Source organism: Gossypium raimondii, chromosome 12, assembly GCF_025698545.1.
Source record: "Gossypium raimondii isolate GPD5lz chromosome 12, ASM2569854v1, whole genome shotgun sequence".
Lineage (NCBI taxonomy): Eukaryota > Viridiplantae > Streptophyta > Magnoliopsida > Malvales > Malvaceae > Gossypium > Gossypium raimondii.
The window spans coordinates 14446786-14466858 of NC_068576.1; the positions used below are offsets into that span (position 1 = coordinate 14446786).

At 32.2% G+C, this 20073-nt stretch overlaps 1 protein-coding gene across 1 annotated transcript; it reads left to right on the plus strand.

Annotated features, from left to right (window-relative positions):
* The first annotated feature begins 16329 nt into the window (after positions 1 to 16329).
* LOC105763368 (protein RALF-like 34) lies at positions 16330 to 17146 on the plus strand. Its single transcript, XM_012581592.2, has one exon. The coding sequence runs from the start codon at positions 16516 to 16518 to the stop codon at positions 16912 to 16914; it is 399 nt and encodes a 132-aa protein (XP_012437046.1). The 5' UTR covers positions 16330 to 16515; the 3' UTR covers positions 16915 to 17146.
* Positions 17147 to 20073: the final 2927 nt, after the last annotated feature.

Here is a 20073-nt window from a genome sequence, read left to right on the forward strand (position 1 = left end):
AGAACAAGTCATTTTACATAAAAACATGGGTTTTCCCGATTTACCTTTATATTAACTTAGCTCATTTTACTAAGCCAAACAAAGAACAATGATGAAAACATTTTCTATAAAATAAAAAAGTGAAAAAAACGAACATTTAATTTGGAATAAATGAAGTTCACTTCAAGGTTGTCGAGACTTGATCTTGAACACTAGTTTTGAGAGAGTTTGGATCAAAAGGTTTTTGAGACTTGATCTTGGATGGTTGAGTCTGCTTTAAAGGTTTTCGAGACTTGACTTTGAAAATAAATTTTATCTCTTTTGTGTTGATGCAACCGAAACATGAAGAGCTTTGATTTAAGGGTCTATGGGACTTGATCATGAATGAATGATTCCACTTTAAGAGCTTTTTTAGACTTGATCTTGAAGAATGAGTTTAGCCTTATTTCTCTAGATCAGACAAGATCCAAAAGTAGCTTTCTTTAAAACGAATTCGGCTTTTTGTTTTTTTAGTCTTCAAATTTTTGATGTTTTCAAATGTTTTTTGAGATTTTGAAGAAAATTTCTAATCTTTAAAATCTTCTCTCTAGACCAGTTGCAAATTTCCAGACTTCTAAACTTCTAAAGTTATGTTGAATGGTTTGGTATGCAATTTAAGAAAAATAGAGTTGTTTTAGAATACAACATTATTATATGAATGATTTACAATGAATGAACTCTCTTATTTATTATTTAACTCATATTAATTTAAATTAATTAAAGATAATATAATTTTATAAAAAATTATAAAAAGGTAATTTCTTGATTTATAAATAACTTAATTAAAATTAACATTAATGACGCATGAAGAATTTTGATTTAAAACTCATTTTAAATATTAATCTCAAAACAACTACATCAAAAAAAAAAAGATGCAATATTGAAATAAAAACCTCTCTTAATTGGCTAAATTAGCCATATATGTTGGGTTTTTCTTTAATTAGGCTTATAAGTCATTTTTCGGAAAATGTTTTCCTGATTTTACAGTGTTTGGAAGCCTGAAAACCTTTTACACTTGGAAAATGTTTTCCAAGACACGGGTAAAATGGCCTAAGTTTAGGGAAAATGTCTTACCGATTTCATTTCCGTAAGACATTTTTCGGAAAATCCCTCCCTCTTTTCGTCCTTCTCCTTCTTCAATCTGTCTTCCCCTCACGAATTTACAGGATCTAAACGTCCCAAAGTTGGCCCATTGTCGATATTGTAAGTATCCCCTTCTGTCTTCCCCTTCTGGTAGCTTGCATGTGGTTATGTCGAATTGGGAATTTTTATTGTTGTTTCTGGTATCCCCTTCTGTCTTCCCCTTCTGGTAGCTTGCATGTGGTTAAGTCCTTTCACCACGGTGATTTTTTTCCAAAGTACAAACGGGTTTCAATCGTGTAGCAGATTGGGTTCAGCTTCTTTGCTTGTAATAATGTGGAGTTGTTTCCTTAGCTTGACTTCCATGTCCTGCTTGCTTTATGTACTTTTAAGTGTTAATTCCCTTTTGAGCTGCAAGATTAATTGACAAACAATTAGCACCTTTCAAAAAAATTTAACAATTGTCTGATGTAAGACTTATTCATGGTTTGCAACTAAAACATTTTTCCATTTTTCCAGTCCTTGATGCATTATTGAAATAACTTAATATAGAAAAATAAAGCCTTACAACTAACTGAGAATTCTGATGAGTAGCATACAGCTTCATATTTTAGAAGATTCAGTTTCTTCCTTCTTTCACTGTCATCCTGCAACACCTGTTCATACACAAGGATTAATAACAAAAAAGATTGATCTGTTTAGTGAGAGGGTTTCAATCGTGTAGCAGATTGGGTTCGGCTTCTTTTCTTGTAATAATGTGGAGTTGTTTCCTTAGCTTGATTTCCGTGTCTTGCTTGCTTTATGTGCTTTTAAGCATGGTAATGTATTGTTTCCTTAAAATCTTGTGTTTTGCTTTTATTTTGGGATAGCTACTTGTTGATTTTACTCAAAATGAGGTTGAGATGATTGATTTATTTGGATTTTATGCTTGTCAACCTTGATCTATCTTTGAAATTTGTTTGATAAAGTCATAGAATTAAGCTTGATTTTTCGATGCTGATTTGATGTGTTTATTAGGTTAGATTCTTAGCAAAGATGCTTGAATTTTTTCATTTCTAGAATCTGATGGTTGTGTTGATTGGAAATCATACCCTGAAGTAAGATATATCAAAATTCTATGTATAGTTTTTTTATTCTCAAAAAAACTTGATTTCCAGTGGGTTTTTGTTGGTTTTTCTAGGTTTTTTAAGCTTTTAGGCAATGTAGAATTGTGGATTTTGAACCATTTGGTTTGATAAGGAGAGTTAAAAAATTTTTTGAGTGTATAAAGAACTGTCATTTCAAGGCTGGTATTGAAATTGTATTACTTTGTTTATCTTGCAATCCTGCTTTTGTAAGTGATACATATATATATATATATATATATATAAGTTTAGGTTTTATATTTGGCAATTACATTAAATTGGATTTTTGGTACAGTCTGTAGCTTTATTTATTTTTATTTAAAAAGAAGAATGGGTTCTTGGTTATATTCATTTGGTTGAAAGTGGTAAACAAATTAGATTTTTATTATGTTGAAATTTGAATGGAATGTTGGAACTTTTTTCTTTTAAAGTTAGAGTAGCTTAAAAGTTCGGGTAAACATGTAATGTTTAGGCTTTTCTAAGACTTAGGTGGATTTATGCTATCCCGTTCCAACTTTATTCTACTTTATGGCATCAATCTTATCAGTGCACAATGAGAAATTTTAGAATGATGCTGATAGTCCGGTCTCGTTTGTTTTGTGGAGTCTTGAGTCTGCTTTCAAGATTTAGGTTACACACGGCCTCTTTATTGTAGGACTGTTCAACATTTTGGTATTATGGATGTATGCTAACTTTTGGATAATAGGAACACTATTTATAGTTGGAGGTATGGCTTGTTTTTTGCTCTATTGAGTGAAATTTTCATGTCGGTAATATGGCGTTATTTATAAATTGACATATTTCAAAGGCATTATTTTAGCATTCTTCATGTTTTAAAATATTTTTCACATATATATAGTTTTTTAGTTTTTTGATAAATTATAATACATTTTAATATTTTCATATATATAATTATAGTCTAACTTTTAGTTTCTTACTAAATTATATATTATATACATGTAAATATATCTTAATTATATACATATAAATATAAGTTTTAAGATTATTAATTAGGTTGAATAATTTAATTTAACAACTTTTGATTTTAAATATGATTATAGAAAAATTAAAATGGTTAATATAAAAATTTTAAAAATTGATTTAAAATATCAAAATTTTGTACTTACCAATACAAGTTGGTATTGATTGAAACAGGCTGAAACGCATCGACATTTTGACTGAAATGGTACGTACCAGCCGGTATCAGTATGGTGCCTACTACCATGTTTCCAGTACTTTTTTTATTTAAAAATCTTAGTCCCTCCATCCAATTTTGCTATTAGAGTTGTTGATGTGGCAAGTATAAAAAGATAAAATAATTTTTTAACCCTTAATGTTTATAATTTTTATTAATTTAGTCCCTACTCTTTAGAAAATACATAATATAAATTCAAAATCCTAAGATTTAAATAATTGGATTTTTTTGTATTTTTTCAAGGACAATCTCATATCAAACCACTTATTTAGATTTATGTTTGGGATTAGAAATATATACAATTTAGATTTACATTTGAAATCTGTGTATTGTGTCAAAGTTCGAGTTGGGTGGATTGGTGTTTTTCTATCAATAAACCTTGCAGTTCTATCGAACGATGTAGCGGATTATTTGCTGAAATGTTTTGATAACGTCAATGAAAACAAGCACTTATGAAAATCTTGCATCTTTTTTGTAGTGATCAAATATTTGTGTGGCATTATTTTGTGTAGATGTATCGTAATCAAGATCAAAATGCAATTGTCGGAGTCGTGGCTTCATTTTAGCTTTTGGGGCTCTTTGGATTAAAAAATTAAAAACTACGAAGGAAGTTGCTTCTCACCCTCGTGTGAATCGAGATTATGAAAGAGAAAATTATATTAATAGTATTTTATATAGTGGTGATCAGCATTGTATTGATGTGATAAGGATGAGACCGATTTCCTTTTTTAATTTGTGTGATATTCTTAGTAGGAATAATTTGTTACAATAAACTAAATCTATGAATATTAGGGAGTAAGTTATATTTTTACATATAATTGGTCATAATGTAAGTTTTCGAGTGATTGGATCTAGATATTATAGATCAACTGAGACAGTTCACCATTACTTTAGGGTTGTATTGAGAGCTATTTTGAAATTGTACAAACTAGTTATTAGATTACCTGATGAGTCAACTCCTAGTGAAATCAGAAACAATCCAAGGTTTTATCCTTATTTTAAAGATTGTGTTGGAGCATTAGATGGAACTCATGTTCCTACATCCGTCCCACTTAGCATTCAAGGAAGATTTCGTAGTCGTAAAGGGGGGACGACACAAAATGTATTGGCTGCCATTACATTTGATTTGAAATTTTCCTATGTTCTAGCTGGTTGGAAAGGTAGTGCACATGATTCTCGTATTTTAAGTGATGCACTTTCACGCCCAAGAGGATTAAGAATTTCATAAGGTAATAATTATCATTAAATACCAAATAGATCTAGTAAGCTCATAATTTATTAGTACTAATTATGTTTTGTAAAATTGTAGGTAAATATTATCTTGATGATGCTAGATATGGCATCCGAAATGGATATATTACCCCATATCGTGGTGTCTGATATCATTTAAAAGAGTTTAGTGTTCAAGGGCCTGAAAATGCAAAGGAACTCATTAATCTTCGTCATTCATCATTACGAATCACTATTAAGCGTGTTTTGGGATTTTGATGAAACGGTTTCGTGTATTAGATGCTGAACCATTTTGGAATTTTCAAACTCAAGTAGATATAGTTTTGGCTTGTTGTATCATTCATAATCATATAATGGGAGTTGATCCTAGTGATTTACTTAATCAAGGATTATATGAAGAGCCTGAGTCTGATTTGATAATACCAACTCTTACGGAGCGAGAAGAAAGAGAAGAAGCAAGAGAATGGTCTGCTAAGAGAGACGAAATTGCACAAACTATGTGGACTAATTATATGGTTAGAAATATTAGGTAGGTTTAAGGCTTAGGGTTATTGTTTCTATGTTATGTATGTTTAGTATTAAAAATTGTTTTTTTTTTGTTAATGTTGGTTGGATAATGATAGGTTCCATTTTAGTTTATTAGATTTTGAAATTATTATGTCTTGAATTTATTAGATATTGACTATGTTTTAAGCTTGTTAGATATTGAATTTATTATGTTTTAAGCTTGTTGGATATTGAATTTATTATGTTTTAAGCTTGTTGGATATTGAAATGATTGACAATGACAATTATTAATGTAGAATGTGTAAGGGCAACAAAGAACGGACCTCCAAGCAATTCAGGTGCACAAAACTGATGGAACATCTTTTCTTTTTTGAAATTCTAGTAGAGGAGGCCCAGAGAGAAAATAAACCTTCTAATACTTTCAAAGCAGTTTCTATTAATCGAGTTGCCGAAGCTATTTCTGAAAGATTTCAAGTCCAATACGAGCGAAGCATGTGGAAAATCATTTGAGGACTGTAAAAAACCAGTGGCAGATTATATGCTCAATTCAAGGTGAAAGTGGTTTTGGATGGGATGATAACATGAAAATGATTACATGTGATAGAGCGACATATGATGCAGCAGTGATGGTAATATATGTATATATATGTTAAGTATATTTCAATTGTTTTTTACTTGTTATTCTAATTGTGCATAATATCCAACAGGCACACAAGAAGTATGAACCATTTTTGAATAAAGCATTGATCATTATGATGAAATGGCTTTGGTTGTTGGCAAAAATATGGCAACAGGGAGTTTTGCCAGAACATTTGCTGACATAGATTTGGATGATGGTAACCAAGATTCAGTGCCTCTAGACTGCGACAATGAAGAGGCTGAATAGGTAAGAAAAAATGTATCTTCATCTGGCACATCCAAACGTAAAAGAAAAAATGTTTAAGAAAGTATCGTTGATGAACAAATTAAATTTGTGGGTGAACAACTTGGCAAAATTGCTAATGCTTTGGAGCAATTTACTGCGGATAAGACACCACATCTTTACGAAGAAGTGATGTCGATGGAGGAAGAAGGATTTGATGATGACTTCTTATGTTCTGTGTTTGATTATCTAGTGAGTCATGAATCCGAGGCCAAAGCTTTTTTTGTTAAAAGTAAGAAGCATAAAAAAATTTGGCTTCAAAAATTTTCTCAAGGTTGAAGATATTGATACTTTTATGTGGTGTAATATTAGTTATGCACTTGAACAATGTTGTTGTTATTATGTGGTGTACTACTAATTATGCATTGGGATAATATTATTAATTTCTAGTATTAATTGTGGTTTGGAAGCTAATTTATAATTATTCAATCCTTGTTTTTTATTTTTATAACACAATTACAAATAATTTATTTGACTTTTGTTGTTTTCAATTTATGACGATTAATATTGTAGCTTAATAATTGAGTATTATTATATATTTAATTTGATTTATTTATTTATAAATAAATCATTGCAATATATGTAAAAACAATTTAAAATATAAATTTATTAATATGTATATAAATTTATTAATATATGTAAAAACAGTTTTTCCAAAAAATATTTTCAGGAAATATGCCAAACAACAGAAAATATTTTTCACAAATTCATCCAAACACCAAAAAAGTAAATTATTTTCCAGAAAAGTAAATCATTTTCCAAAAATTATTTTTCGGAAAACATTTTACTGGCAAACAAACTGAGCCTTAGGGAAATAGGCTATTTTTGGAGAGAGAAATGGGAAGCGCACCCAGCTGGACACGTTTTCCCTTTCTATCTCCTAAGGTTAAGGTTTTTAATATTTTTAGGTTTAAAGTTTTTAATATTTTTAGGTTTAGGGTTTTTGGGTTTAGGATTTTTGACAAAAACTAGGAAATTTCAAAGGTAGTTTTGAGGAGTCGGGGATGTGATAATGCGCCTCATAACACATACATTTTATATGTCGTGGCGAGATAGGACCATTGATAAGTCTAAATTATATAGACTTTTATAATACCTTTTTACTTAGAATTCATGCAAATCTTGAACATTTGGATAGCTAATTATGTAATTTTGGTTCATATTGAGACATTGGGTATAATTCAAGTAAAGTTTGTAATTTTACATAATTTCATTGAATTATGCTATATGATAATTTCTTTGTTAAATTTTTGCAGTATGGACCATTAAAATTACTCAATGTTGGGAGCAATTGAAGAAACATATAAGTGAGTTGATTATCCAATACTTTGGACGGTAAAGAAGATAAATTGGGCTCGGAAATATTGCTTTGACCTAGTTGAAAGTTGGTTGCTGAGAAGGGCTAGTCTGCTAACTAGTTGGGTTGTCAAAACTGTCCAACAAGTGGAGAAGAGCCCAATTCGACCAAGGCATGAAAATTAGCCCAAATTAGGTTTGAAATATTTGAATTGAAGGTCCTTATATGTGTGAAAAAAATCAGAAATCAACCTCCAACTAAACCTTTGAAAACCGTCCAACCCTTTGCATGATTCATGCATAAAATGAAGCATGAATCAATCAACCACTCAACCCTCTCTCCACAACTTATGGCCGGCCAAGAAAAGGAGAAATCCAAGGGATCTCCATGTTATTTTTAGTAAACTCCCAAGCCATTCCTCTAGTATAAATACCACTCCATCTCCCATTTCATTCATCCCTCAATTCACATTTCTATCATCTTTCTCTCATCTTTCTTTCCTCCCTTCCACACATAAGACATTCATTTCCCCACTTTCCTTTAGCTAGAATTTTCCTTAGGAAAAACTCTCTTGGCCAACCACCTTGAGGAGCAGTTTGCGAAGGAGAAATCATGAGAATTGGAAGAAACCACCACGATCAGTCTTCAGAGAATCGCCAAAATCATAAAAAGTTCCTTCTTCCTTGTTCTTTATTTTTATTTTTAGTTATTCAAATATGTTTGCAAATTGTTTAATTTTTTTTCCATTAATGATGGTGACTTAATTTTGTTTTAGCTAGAATGATTGCAATAGTTTGATAAAATTCATTTTGATTCATGTTTACGATGTTCTGTGCATCTGTCGTTCATGTTTCCAATTAAAATCATTCATGTTATTCATGCATAAAAATATGTTTTGATGCATTAGAATTAGTTGATCAATCCTAATCAGATGGCGATTAATGGACATGATAATTGGAAGATGCATGCTTAATTTAGATCCTAATTCGATTAAATTAAAGGTTCGTAATAACTCGAGAGAGCACTATTACCTTACATAACTTTAGGTTTATGTGATTAAATTGTTTCAAACCTAATACGTCCTTGTTACTTCACATAACTTCTAAGGAATGCTTAGTAAAATATGGACATAGAAATATACATGTTTTTTTTAAGTATAAGACTTTGAAAGAACTTATATGAGATTCCAAGTTAAAGAAAGATCGAGTTGCCATGGAATTTTTTTGGAACATTGTTAAACATGATGAAAGATGAATTGAGTCAAGTATTGTAATTGTTCTAGCTTATGCATGTTATTGTTGTTAAAACTTGTGAAATTGCTGCTAAAATCATTTCATTGCATTTCATTCATTGCATTTAGGTTAATTCATTTGCATTTAGTTAATTAAATTAATTTGATCCATCACTTCAAAATATTTGCTAGTAAACTTACTAAGCTTTATGCTTACTTCTTTTATTTCTCTTTCTCTTATAGTATTGCAAAGCTACTTCAAGGATCCTAAAGAAGTCGGAGATCGTCCACACTATCAACCACAACTGCTCGGTATTTTATATCGAATCACGTTTGAGTTATGGCATGTATAGGGATTTAGTTATTTTGTATGTTTGTGATTATGATTTTGCTAAAGAATGGTGTGTAAGTATTTGATGATGTATGGTTATTAAAATGGTTAAGTATGAAGATATTTGTTGTTATAAGAGTCTAGGTGATAAATTATGCATGGAAATCATGAAAGGATAAAATTTTGCAAAGAAATGTAATTCAGGCAGCAACAGTGATGTGACTTTGAAAAATCACCCAAGATAGTATAAAATGAATTAGAGGGTGAATGATATATGGAATTAAATCTTGTTGAGTCTATTTTCATGGAAAAATAACGGTGTAGTGAAAGGAATTTTATATTTTAAGATATGTGAATTTTCGTGAGACAGGTCGAACAGTTTTGGTGTCCCCTGTTTTGAGTTTAGAAAATCATTAAAATTGTACAAAATGTTTATGAGTTATAGTTTATATGTATAGATTTCTCATTGAGTTTATTTTCTGTAGAAACAAGTAAGAACTTCATATGAAAATCCTACAGTGAGAAAACTTATTTTTAGTGACTAGAGGTCAGGGCAGTCAGGTGGTGAAACAGGGGAGACTTTAACTAATAAACTGTACTAATTGGCTGAACCAAAAATTCTAAAAATACCCATAGGTGAAAAGTGTTTATTTTGATGTTTTATGATAGAATATGAAGCTAGAAATTATGTTAAACAACTTTTGCTAAGCGATTTTAAGTGAAAACGAGTAAAACGACATAATCGGTAAAAATACCTAATGTTCATAAGTACATGTTAGAGTGGGAATTTGATGTTGCCATAGAAGGAAAAATGTTCATAATGTTATAAAACATAAGAATAAGAGATGAAGTTTAATTTCCGAGCCTTGGGGCAAAAATGTAATTATGTAAAAGTTTAGGGGCAAATTTGTAATTTTGAAAAAGTTAGAGTCAAGGGCTGTTTTGTTGAATGTGAGTATTAAATAAGTTAAATTTACTATTTTAGATCAAGAAGTACGAAACTCGAGGTTAGACAAAGGGAAGAATAAAGTTGAAGACTAAGTTGGTGAATTTGGCTATAATTGGTACCGAGGTAAGTTTACTAGTAAATAAATGCAATATTTCCATATTTATTATCAATGCTGTTATTTTCCAGCAACTATGAATTTATTTTATGAATTTATTTGATGATGATCTAAGTATGAAATGATAGAGAATTAAAATTTAAAAGTCCCGTTGATACATAAGGATGGTACTGGATACGAATGTCATGACATTTGGGTAAAGAGATCCCATGTAAGACCATGTCTGGGACATGGCATTGGCATCCTTAAGATCATAAGAGGTCCCCTGTAAGACCATGTCTGGGACATGGCATGGGCACCGAGACGAGAGGTCCCATGTAAGACCATGTCTGGGACATGGCGTTGGCACCGAGATGAGAGGTCCCCTATAAGACCATGTCTGGGACATGGCATGGGCACCAACATGAGAACATCCCATGTAAGACCATGTCTGGTGTAATCAATGTAAATTTTTTCTCTAATTCCACACAGTCGGTATCTTTAGCATTTTATTCTTATCCGAAGGCTGACACCGAGGTGGACACAAGAGGACTCTCAGAGGGAGAGCAGATGTTTCAGCAAAAGTAGAGGTCAAACTTGGGCTAGCGTGACAGTAGTTGTAGTTATTAATGGGTTGTTTAATAATGGCAAGCGCTGTTAGCCCGAAAGGATAGGCTTCGAAGATAATGGTCCCATCTCTGTAAGATAAATGAAATGTGTGCGACTCGGAGCGATAGCGCATTACTGACGACTCAATAATACCTCGAACATCAATTAAAAAATTTTAGCGATGGAATTTTTTAACACGGAGAAGTGTTTTATAGATGAGGGATGGAAAGGTTGTAGAAGAAGATGTTTGAGGGACAATGAAGCATGGAGTGGAAGACCCCTTTTATAGGCGTGAGGGAAGGGTTGGATTGCAAAGTAGAAATTTCCCGTAGTCAAAAACGCATTGCAAGACTAACATCTTCTAGGAATATATTTAAAACGTGTTTAAAAACGACTGGAAAATTGGACGAACACGTACTTTTGAAAAAAAAGGTTAGAGAAAGTACGCCTAGGTGGAGTGTAAAGTGTGCAATTCGCGATAGGAGGTGCAAGTGAAAAAGCATGGCATATTTATGGAAGAAAACTGGGCTATGGACGATAAAGAAATTTTTCTGTCCACATACTTGTGTTGCGACAGGTGCAAGTCAGGATCATCCCAAGCTAGACTCTGACATGATTTATGACATTATTCTATCGATGGTGAAGGCGAGTCCCAAGATTCCCGTCCTAGGATTTCTGACATTATTCTACTGATATTAGATATGGCTTGCCAGCGACTCTGAACCATGACAAGTATTCCAAACAGGCTATCATGTCCGTTGAGAAAAAGATTTACGGATGGGTAAGAATTCCATCTTATGATCCCAAGCCTCGATGTAGTCCTTGTGAACCTTTCGCCAATCCTCGTCATTCTTCCCCCGCATGTCCACATTATGCAGCTCCTTTAAGCCTCGCGGTGTCGGTAGAATTTTTTACTGATACTCGAACTACCGCATCACACCGCCCGATTCGTGCATTTCCACCGTCGTGTACATTATCAACGGCACCTTTGTGTCCCACATCCCCCGATTTCCCAACACTCCCGGTGGGATGCAAAATATGATATCGGTGTCTGTGTATGGTATCCATTCAAACTGAAATGCATAATTTTAAATTTCGTTATGTACAAAATTTTATATTTACAAATCATTGTGTAATTAATATAGTTTCGAAAGAATATGTAATTAACCTCGGCTTCCGAGCGTTGATCTAACAGCAACTTAATATCTTCTAGCCCATCGAGTAGTCCTACGTAACTCGGCTAATGGTTCCACCTGTAAAAATGATATTTTATTTCAAACATATAATAAATAAAAACATTTACTGTACAAACTATGCATTTATTAATAAATAATTTTTACCTTGTCACCAACGGAAACATGTGTGGGTTGTTCACTCGGGGACGTAGAAATGATAGCCGCCACCAGGCCCACGACTACAGTAGGAGCAAGCAACCACCGATTGACATCTTATCCGATTCTATAGCCCGACACAACTCTCGGTACAATGTGCCCAACACGGTTGATCCCCAACTATTTGTCTATATTCTTTGAAGTCTACTAAGTGTAATAGCCACCTTATGTGTACCAAATTTCGAGATTTGTCGGGCATTAAAATGCCCTTGATTAATTGAAGGATGAATGCTTGGGCGTATTGTTCTTTGACAACCTCAGTCACGTGCAGAGGAAGCTTATCGAAATTTTTCTCCAACTAATTCATCGATATCTGGTCACCATCAAACTTGTTCAGGACCTTCCCCAATAATGCAGTGCAGAGATCCTCTTTACCAGGAACGATCGTTGCTCCCATGACGACTGACCCATTCATCGGTAGACTGAATTGTAACACCACGTCCTCTAGTGTGATTGTACACTCGCCACATGGAAGATGGAAAGTGTGTGTCTTGGGCCTCCATCTTTCCACCAACGCGCTGATGAGTCTAGGATCGAGTTTGTAGCCCCCAAGCATATGAGACGTATGCAAGAATTCTGCCTCTTGCAAGTAACCAAAAATTTCAGTGATCAGAGGCTTTGTCAAATTATGTATGAACGCCTCCAAAATACGATCATCCGCTTATTTATAATGATAAAAAATATTTCAATTGAAAAAAAAAAATTTAAATTTAACTTAATCGAAAATAACGAAAATTAAATTTTCATCTTACCATTACTCTTAAGTGACAGAAATGTGATTGCCATCGAAACGAATTAGAAAGGTTGCTATTCGTGAAAACTTAATCCGAACGAATAAAATACATAATAATTAAAAAAAAACTAATATTTTTAAACGAGAATATTGAAAAATTTAGAACAAGAACTTCAGAAAATTGAGAAAGTTAAGAGAGTTAGGAAATTAGAAAGAATTGAGAGAATAGAATATGAGTGAAAAATAAATAAATTTGAGGCGTATTTATCGGTAAAAAGAATGATCATTGCCCCTTTTAAATTTTTTATCGTTACACGACCAATGTTCAAAGAGCTATTGGATTTGACCGTCGAAGGAAAACGCGCACAACTGAACGTAATTTCTATTTCTATCTAAAAAAACCTATTTACCTCTAGGGTCTGTTTGTTTGCCAGTAAAATGTTTTCCGAAAAATGATTTCTGGAAAATGATTTACATTTCTGGAAAATGATTTACTGAAAATATTTTCTGGTGTTTGGATGAATCTGTGTAAAATATTTTCTGTTGTTTGGTAGTTCCTGAAAATATTTTTCGAAAAAGTTGTTTTTACATATATTAATAAAATTATATACATATTAATAATTTTTATATTTTAAATTGTTTTTCATATATTGCAATAATTTATTTATAAATAAATAAATCAAATTAAATATATCAATCAAATGGTTTAATTGTTCAAGATTGACAATAATCCTATAAGATTCATTCACATCACATGTAAATGGTAAAAACTAATCAACATATTTGTAGTTTAATAACTAAGTAGCAAAAACTTGTCTAGTAATGTATTGAAGTAGAACAATATATAGAAAATATAGAAAAATATCTAATTTGAAATGAAAATGCACTTTCATCCACAAAAGTGGATCATATCGATTGTATCTAATGAAAAATCCCAATACAAAATGAAAGATAAGGTTGGTATTTGCAGTGTTAACCATATCCTTAGGCATTCCAATGCCATTCCAACAAATGCCAAAAGTTAAAAGTTTAGTACATGAGCCGCTCCTTTCGAACAAAGATTTAAGGATCAAACAATACCTACTAAAGGAATCATACAAAGATAGCTCTACCCGCAAATGACAAACGCTTATCTCTATCCTCATTGCTCATCATTTCACTTTCCCTTTTCTTGCCCTTTTCAAATAACAAAATTGTTACAATGGCGAAAGGAACCGGAGAAAAAATTCATGATGTAACGAGATCGTATTTCACCTCAATTGATAACCAAGCATATTATGTACTTTTCCGTCAATTATCCAACCATCACGCAATCTATTGATCGTGAAATTCCAAAACTCGTGGTGCAGCCAAGAGACATGAATTGTTCCTCAACTTGATCAATTATTCCCTCAATCGATTTAACTGCGGTCATTATTCGCAAAAGGTTATACAAGTTATCTTTAGAATTTTGAACCCATGAAGTATAGCTAGTTGCTACATGCGGCCATGGATCAAATGTATACAATGGTGCATCGTCCATATGAAAAATTGAGACTTGGACTTCTACAAATGTTCACTATTCGTAATAATTTGGATCTATAGGAACAACACTCAACTTTACAACCTCATAAAGCAACTTACGGGCGACAGTTTTTACAGACTTTTTTTTCGTAATGATTCATTTACCATTGAACCATTCACGTAATCAAAACCATAGGCCACTAGGACATGCATAACATCAATAGTTCGCGCCTCATCCTCTTTGTTCGTCAGAAGGTATCCTCTCTCGCAAGAATTCCTCAAACTGCAGGAACTACAAACTTGATTCACAAAACAATTTATCACTATCGAAAACAGAAAGAAAGAATGGCAATCTTCTGCATAAAAAAACCGCAAAATTGAAATATGAAGAACACCAAAAAGAAAGCAACATTATATATTAGTAAACAAAAAAGGAGTAAAAGAATCAATACTTACATCTCCTTCATCAAGGTGGACACATTTCCTCAAGAGTTTTGCGAGAAAACCACCTTCTTGTCAAAGATCCCGCATCCAAAACCAACCAAAATTTGAATATCCTGTCTCGACAATGACCTGAAATCAACTTTCTATTTCAGAGCCAGGCAAACTAACACTAATCAAAACAAGTGGTTCAAAATAAGTCCTTCCATAAACAATTTTTTCATAAATTGAACATATTAATTCAAACCAAAGAAGCGTAAGATCGCTAAAGAGGGACCAACATTGATACAAGCGGTTTGCAGTCTTGTAGTCCTTAAAATCAATTCCAACATCATCCTTGACTTCCTCAACAACATTAGCCATATCAAATCCCAAGTCTTCCACCATCTTCTCATCATCTCTTCTTTTATGATCAAAATAATTTTTTTGCACTAATCTCTCCATCAATTCTATCCACTCGTGCCATGGGTGCACCATCTCCACCTCCACCTTTCGCCCTTATTTCGCATTTCGACTCGCCCAACTTAGTCACCGAATCAAGACTCAAAACACCAACTTCAAACCTCACTTTTAGCATCCTCAAGACTTTCCTTATTCTCCCATACTTGAATTCCTCCAAGCATGAATCCTCTAGAAAGCACCTCCGTTGGGTAAGTCAGTTAACTCAGTGAATCGGACAAAGCGACATCGTTTTGGCACTACCGAATCGAATTTGTCGCTCAGAAGACTCTTTATCGTAAATGATTCCAACATCATCATCTCAAACATAACAAAATAAAAACATCAAAGCAAAGAAATTCGAAAGGAAAAAGAAAAAGAAAAGAAAAAAACTACAACAATTGAAGTTTCAACAAACAATTTGGATTTTCGGAATCAAATCGGTGAAAATTAAATGAAAAAATGTTTTCGGAATATTCAACAATGGAAGTTTCAACAAACAATTTGGATTTTAAAAGAATTAAATGAAAAAATACATTGATGATGAGAGAGAACCACCGCTTCGGGTCTTCTTTTCTTGACTGTGGTCGCTAATTTTTAAGGTTTCTTTAAAATACAAGTAAGGCCGGCGGTTGACGGAGATGACGGGCGGAGATGGTGAGGTGAGGTGACGAACGGAGATGAGGAGGCAGAGGATGTGGAAGAAAATTTGCTTAGAAGAGAAAGAAGACTGCTTAGAAGAGAAAGGAGAAAGGGAAAATGTCTTACGGATTAGAAATCGGTAAGACAATTTCCAAAATTTTACTTTGGATTTTACCCGTGTTTGTAAAATGTTTTCCTATAGAAATCATTTTACACAAAACAAACACCGAAAATGAATGAAAATGTTTTCTGGAAAACATTTTCCACCAAACAAACACACCCCTAATTTAAAAAAAATGCTTATAAGCCTAATTAAAGATTAGCCCTTTAATTGCAACAAAATTACATTTCGAGAAAAAAATTGTAAAGAGAATCAAGGGGCCCAATGTAGTTCGACCACGTCAGGCTAGCGGCCAGCCGCGTCCATCTCCATCATCCCCTCCATCGCATGTGCACCATGTCCCCCTATCATAAACATAATACATAATCGACCTTGATTGAGCCAATAATGCACCCACAAACATCACAAAATCAACGGCAAAAGCCAATCTAAAACCATGGAACGCTACCACACAGAACACGATCAATTCCATTTGATTGGCTCAAGAACCGAAGCACGCGGTAATGGAGGGCATCGATTGAAAGCACAGCTGTAAATCAATCATCTCTGTGCTGATTGTGACCCCATTTGTCCCCTTAAACCGAACCCCAAAACCAAAACCACTTCAATTATTCTCTTCTTCATCCAAAACTCTCCTTGCAAGCAACTTGTTACTGACAATGGCTTCTTCTTCACTTCTCAGCAAGCTCCTTTTGCTCCTTTTCATCTCTTACATTGTGTTGTGGGGATCGAAAGTGGATGCCCAAGTTGAAGAGACAAGCTTGAAGCTGATGAGAGATGCTTTGGAATGGCCGCTTTCTGTGTTTCTTTACAGTGACTTAAACGACAATGAAGGTGAAGAAGAGGTAGATGGTGAAGAGGAAACTGGGCATAGTCGTAGATCTTTGTTTTGGACGAGAATGAGGTATTACATTTCGTACGCGGCGCTTTCTGCTAATAGAATCCCATGTCCCCCAAGATCAGGAAGGTCTTATTATACCAACAACTGTTTCAAGGCACATGGATCAGTCCACCCTTACTCTAGAGGATGCTCCAGGATTACCCGCTGCAGGAGATGAGGTTTTCTTTTTTCTTTTTCTTTTTAGTGGATGCTTTGGGTTTGTACTATTTTTATGTGTATTTTGTGAGAACTATGGAGGAATTGAGTGTTGAGGTTTCGGGTTTTGCCATTTTTGTGAGTTTTTGTTTCTTGGTTTAATGTGTGGATTAGCAATGTAATTATGAACCTATGATGTGTGATTTGGTTAAGATACTTTTAAGGTTATGGTTATGGTAGTTACTGTATGTCTATATCATTGTGAATTTCATCGTTTCATATAATACTTAAAAACTACTTTGGTTAAACTACTACTTTTGGGTAACTTTTTGCTGTCACAAACATATTAAATAATATTTACATTTACATAAATTTTAATAAATTAATATAGATTTTAAAACAAGTCCTTTGCTTTTTTCAGTGTGATCAACATTGTTACGTGGCGTAATACAATTAAGAATTTTGTTACCCATTGTCTCTTAGGCATTTACATCGACAGTACAAACTATTTGAATAAAATACATTATGTTGTAATTATAAAAATAATAATTTTTAAATTTGTTTGATTAATAGAGTGTAATTATATTGTGATTCTTTATATCATGTTACACAGTTACATAATTTATATTTTTAAATATTAATCATTATAAAAATTGTTGCATGATAAAAATTTATAGACAAGTAATAAAAGTTACAATCAAATCATCATATGTAATATATTAGTTCAAGAAAATAGTAAATAATACGATTACTAATAAAAATAATAAAAAATGAAAATTATACAAAATTTTATCTAATTGCTTTAGCATTCATATTTGTTGGACTATTCCTTTAAAAGTTAACATATACTATTTATCATCATTTGTTGGTCTTTGATTAAGTTTTTCATCATTTGAATCTGAATTTGCATCATTAACATATACTTTTCAAAGTATAGATCATCTCGATTCCACTTACAAATGAAGTTATGAAGCATGCAATATACTAGTACCATCTATTTTTGGTTTTCAAAGTATAGATCATCTCAGTTCCATGTTAGCATGCCACGTCAACATCATTTGCCACATCAACATATTTAACAGTCAAATCGATCAACTGACGGTTTTTATTAATGAAAAACCCTAACTGATTATTTTTTCATTGAGGACTTAATAGTATATGTCTTTCTTAAGGTTTTAATTAATTTTTTTAAAATTTACTAAGAGAATTTTTTATCATTAAATAAAAAAATTCAACTAATAAAATATCTTTTACTTTTTATTATATTATAAAAATAAAATTAAAAAATAGTTTTATATTCTTTTATATATAGTTTTTATTTGTTTCAACTATATAATTGAACTAGTTGGATAGAACCTACTAACAATAAGTAATATTAATCATTAATAATAATATATATAATTTTAGATTAATTATTAATAAAAAATATTATACTTAGGACAATTATTTAATTCACCCCATTCAAGTAAAAAACTCTATAAGCAAGTTTAGGATGCGATGTTAAGTGCTTTTTTAATTAATTTAGGTTAAATTTGTTGCCCGTCTCAATGCTATATGAAAGTTATGAATTTGTTGTATTTTAATTCGATCAATTTAGTCTTTGTACTTTTCAAATTGGTCAATTTAATCCTTATCCTTTTTGAATTTGTCGATTTTTGTCTCGACCGAATATTAGCAATTAAAATTGATTGGTTATATTCAATTATTAGTCATGTACTATAGTACAGTTATTTTAGTATTTATTCTACAATTAGATCATTTTAAGTCCCTATTTTTTCATTTTTTGAAATTTTAATTTTGACACAAGTGACAGTCATTAATCCATTAATTGGATTTTTAGTGAGTAAGATCTAAAAATAATAATGATGGGCTTAGTTTCCCTCAATGCCCAATCACAAGATCCAAATTCAAGCAGTTGAAGTCAAAACTCAACTTATTCATTCAAGACTTTTTCATGGAGAAATTTCGAGAAGAAAATTTAAAGATCTAAGACAACAGATTTTGGAGTTCAATACGAAGCGAGGATGAATTAAAAGGGATCAATTTTGTACGTGGACTTAAATCTCAATCCATGATGACAAGTCCATGTAGAAATTGTTAACAAGCTTAGGCGTTACACTTCAAGGACCCCAATCAAGCCCACACACCTAGCCATGTTATAATCACTTGACTTGTGATGCATCTTTGGAAAGGACCTAGGCATTTCTGGGCCAATATGTCTCATATTAATCGAAGATCTGCCTCTTAGCTTCACAATTCACTTTAAATCACTTGATTTCGAGTTCAAGAACTTAAGTTATAATTGTTTTAGTGAAGATTGTATAAGCAGAGTTTCTGGACGGGATTATTATGGAGTTACGACTTTCGGGATATTAATTCAAGTTTAAATCATATTGGGTTCAATTTTTAGGCTTAATTTTTATTATATATGAGCCCAATATTGTATTTATTAAGTTTTATTATTTTATTATTTACTTCTTCCAGATTTTGGATATTTTTTTAGGAGTTTATGTCAATAAGAAAGTTTAGTTTAAAATTGCTTCTTATTTAGATTAATTAGAGTTTAGTGGACTTGAGAGTTTTATTTAGGTGTACTTTGCTAACCTATATAAAGGTCTCTTCATTGTACAAAATTCATCAATTCATTTAGAAACTTTTTTCTTTTGAGTTAATAAAATTCTTTTTGAGTTTTTCTCTTCAAGAATTTCTCGAGTTTTCTTTTAAAAGAGTTTTAACAAGCTTTTTAGATTGTGGGGATGATTTTCAAACTTTTTTTTGCCAAATTTTCTTTCTTGGAGAAAAAATTAGAGTCGTTTGAAGGGGGTTGTGTTGGATCTGGTACCCTGAGTGTAGTATATTCGTTTGTAAACTTGTAATTTTTTTCGAGCAGATTGGTTAATGAAACAATTTATGGATTACATTAATATACTTCGTATAATGTCCTTATGTGTTTTTTGCATGCAAATCAAAGTAGAAGCAAATATTGGCTCACTAGTTGTCTAATGTTTAAACTAATATTAAACGATATTATGTGGTCGGATCGTAATACGGAAAGACAATTTATATTGGTATACAACCTAAACATGTTCTTAGTCTAATCGAAAATGAGCAAACTAATTGAAAGATTAATATGACGTCTGTCAAGTCTAATTGGGGAGATGCCTTGTCTTGAGCATCGAAG

Bases quoted from the DNA above. Each gene is read 5' to 3' on its own strand.
- LOC105763368 (XM_012581592.2), top strand. From the start codon at position 16,516: ATGGCTTCTTCTTCACTTCTCAGCAAGCTCCTTTTGCTCCTTTTCATC.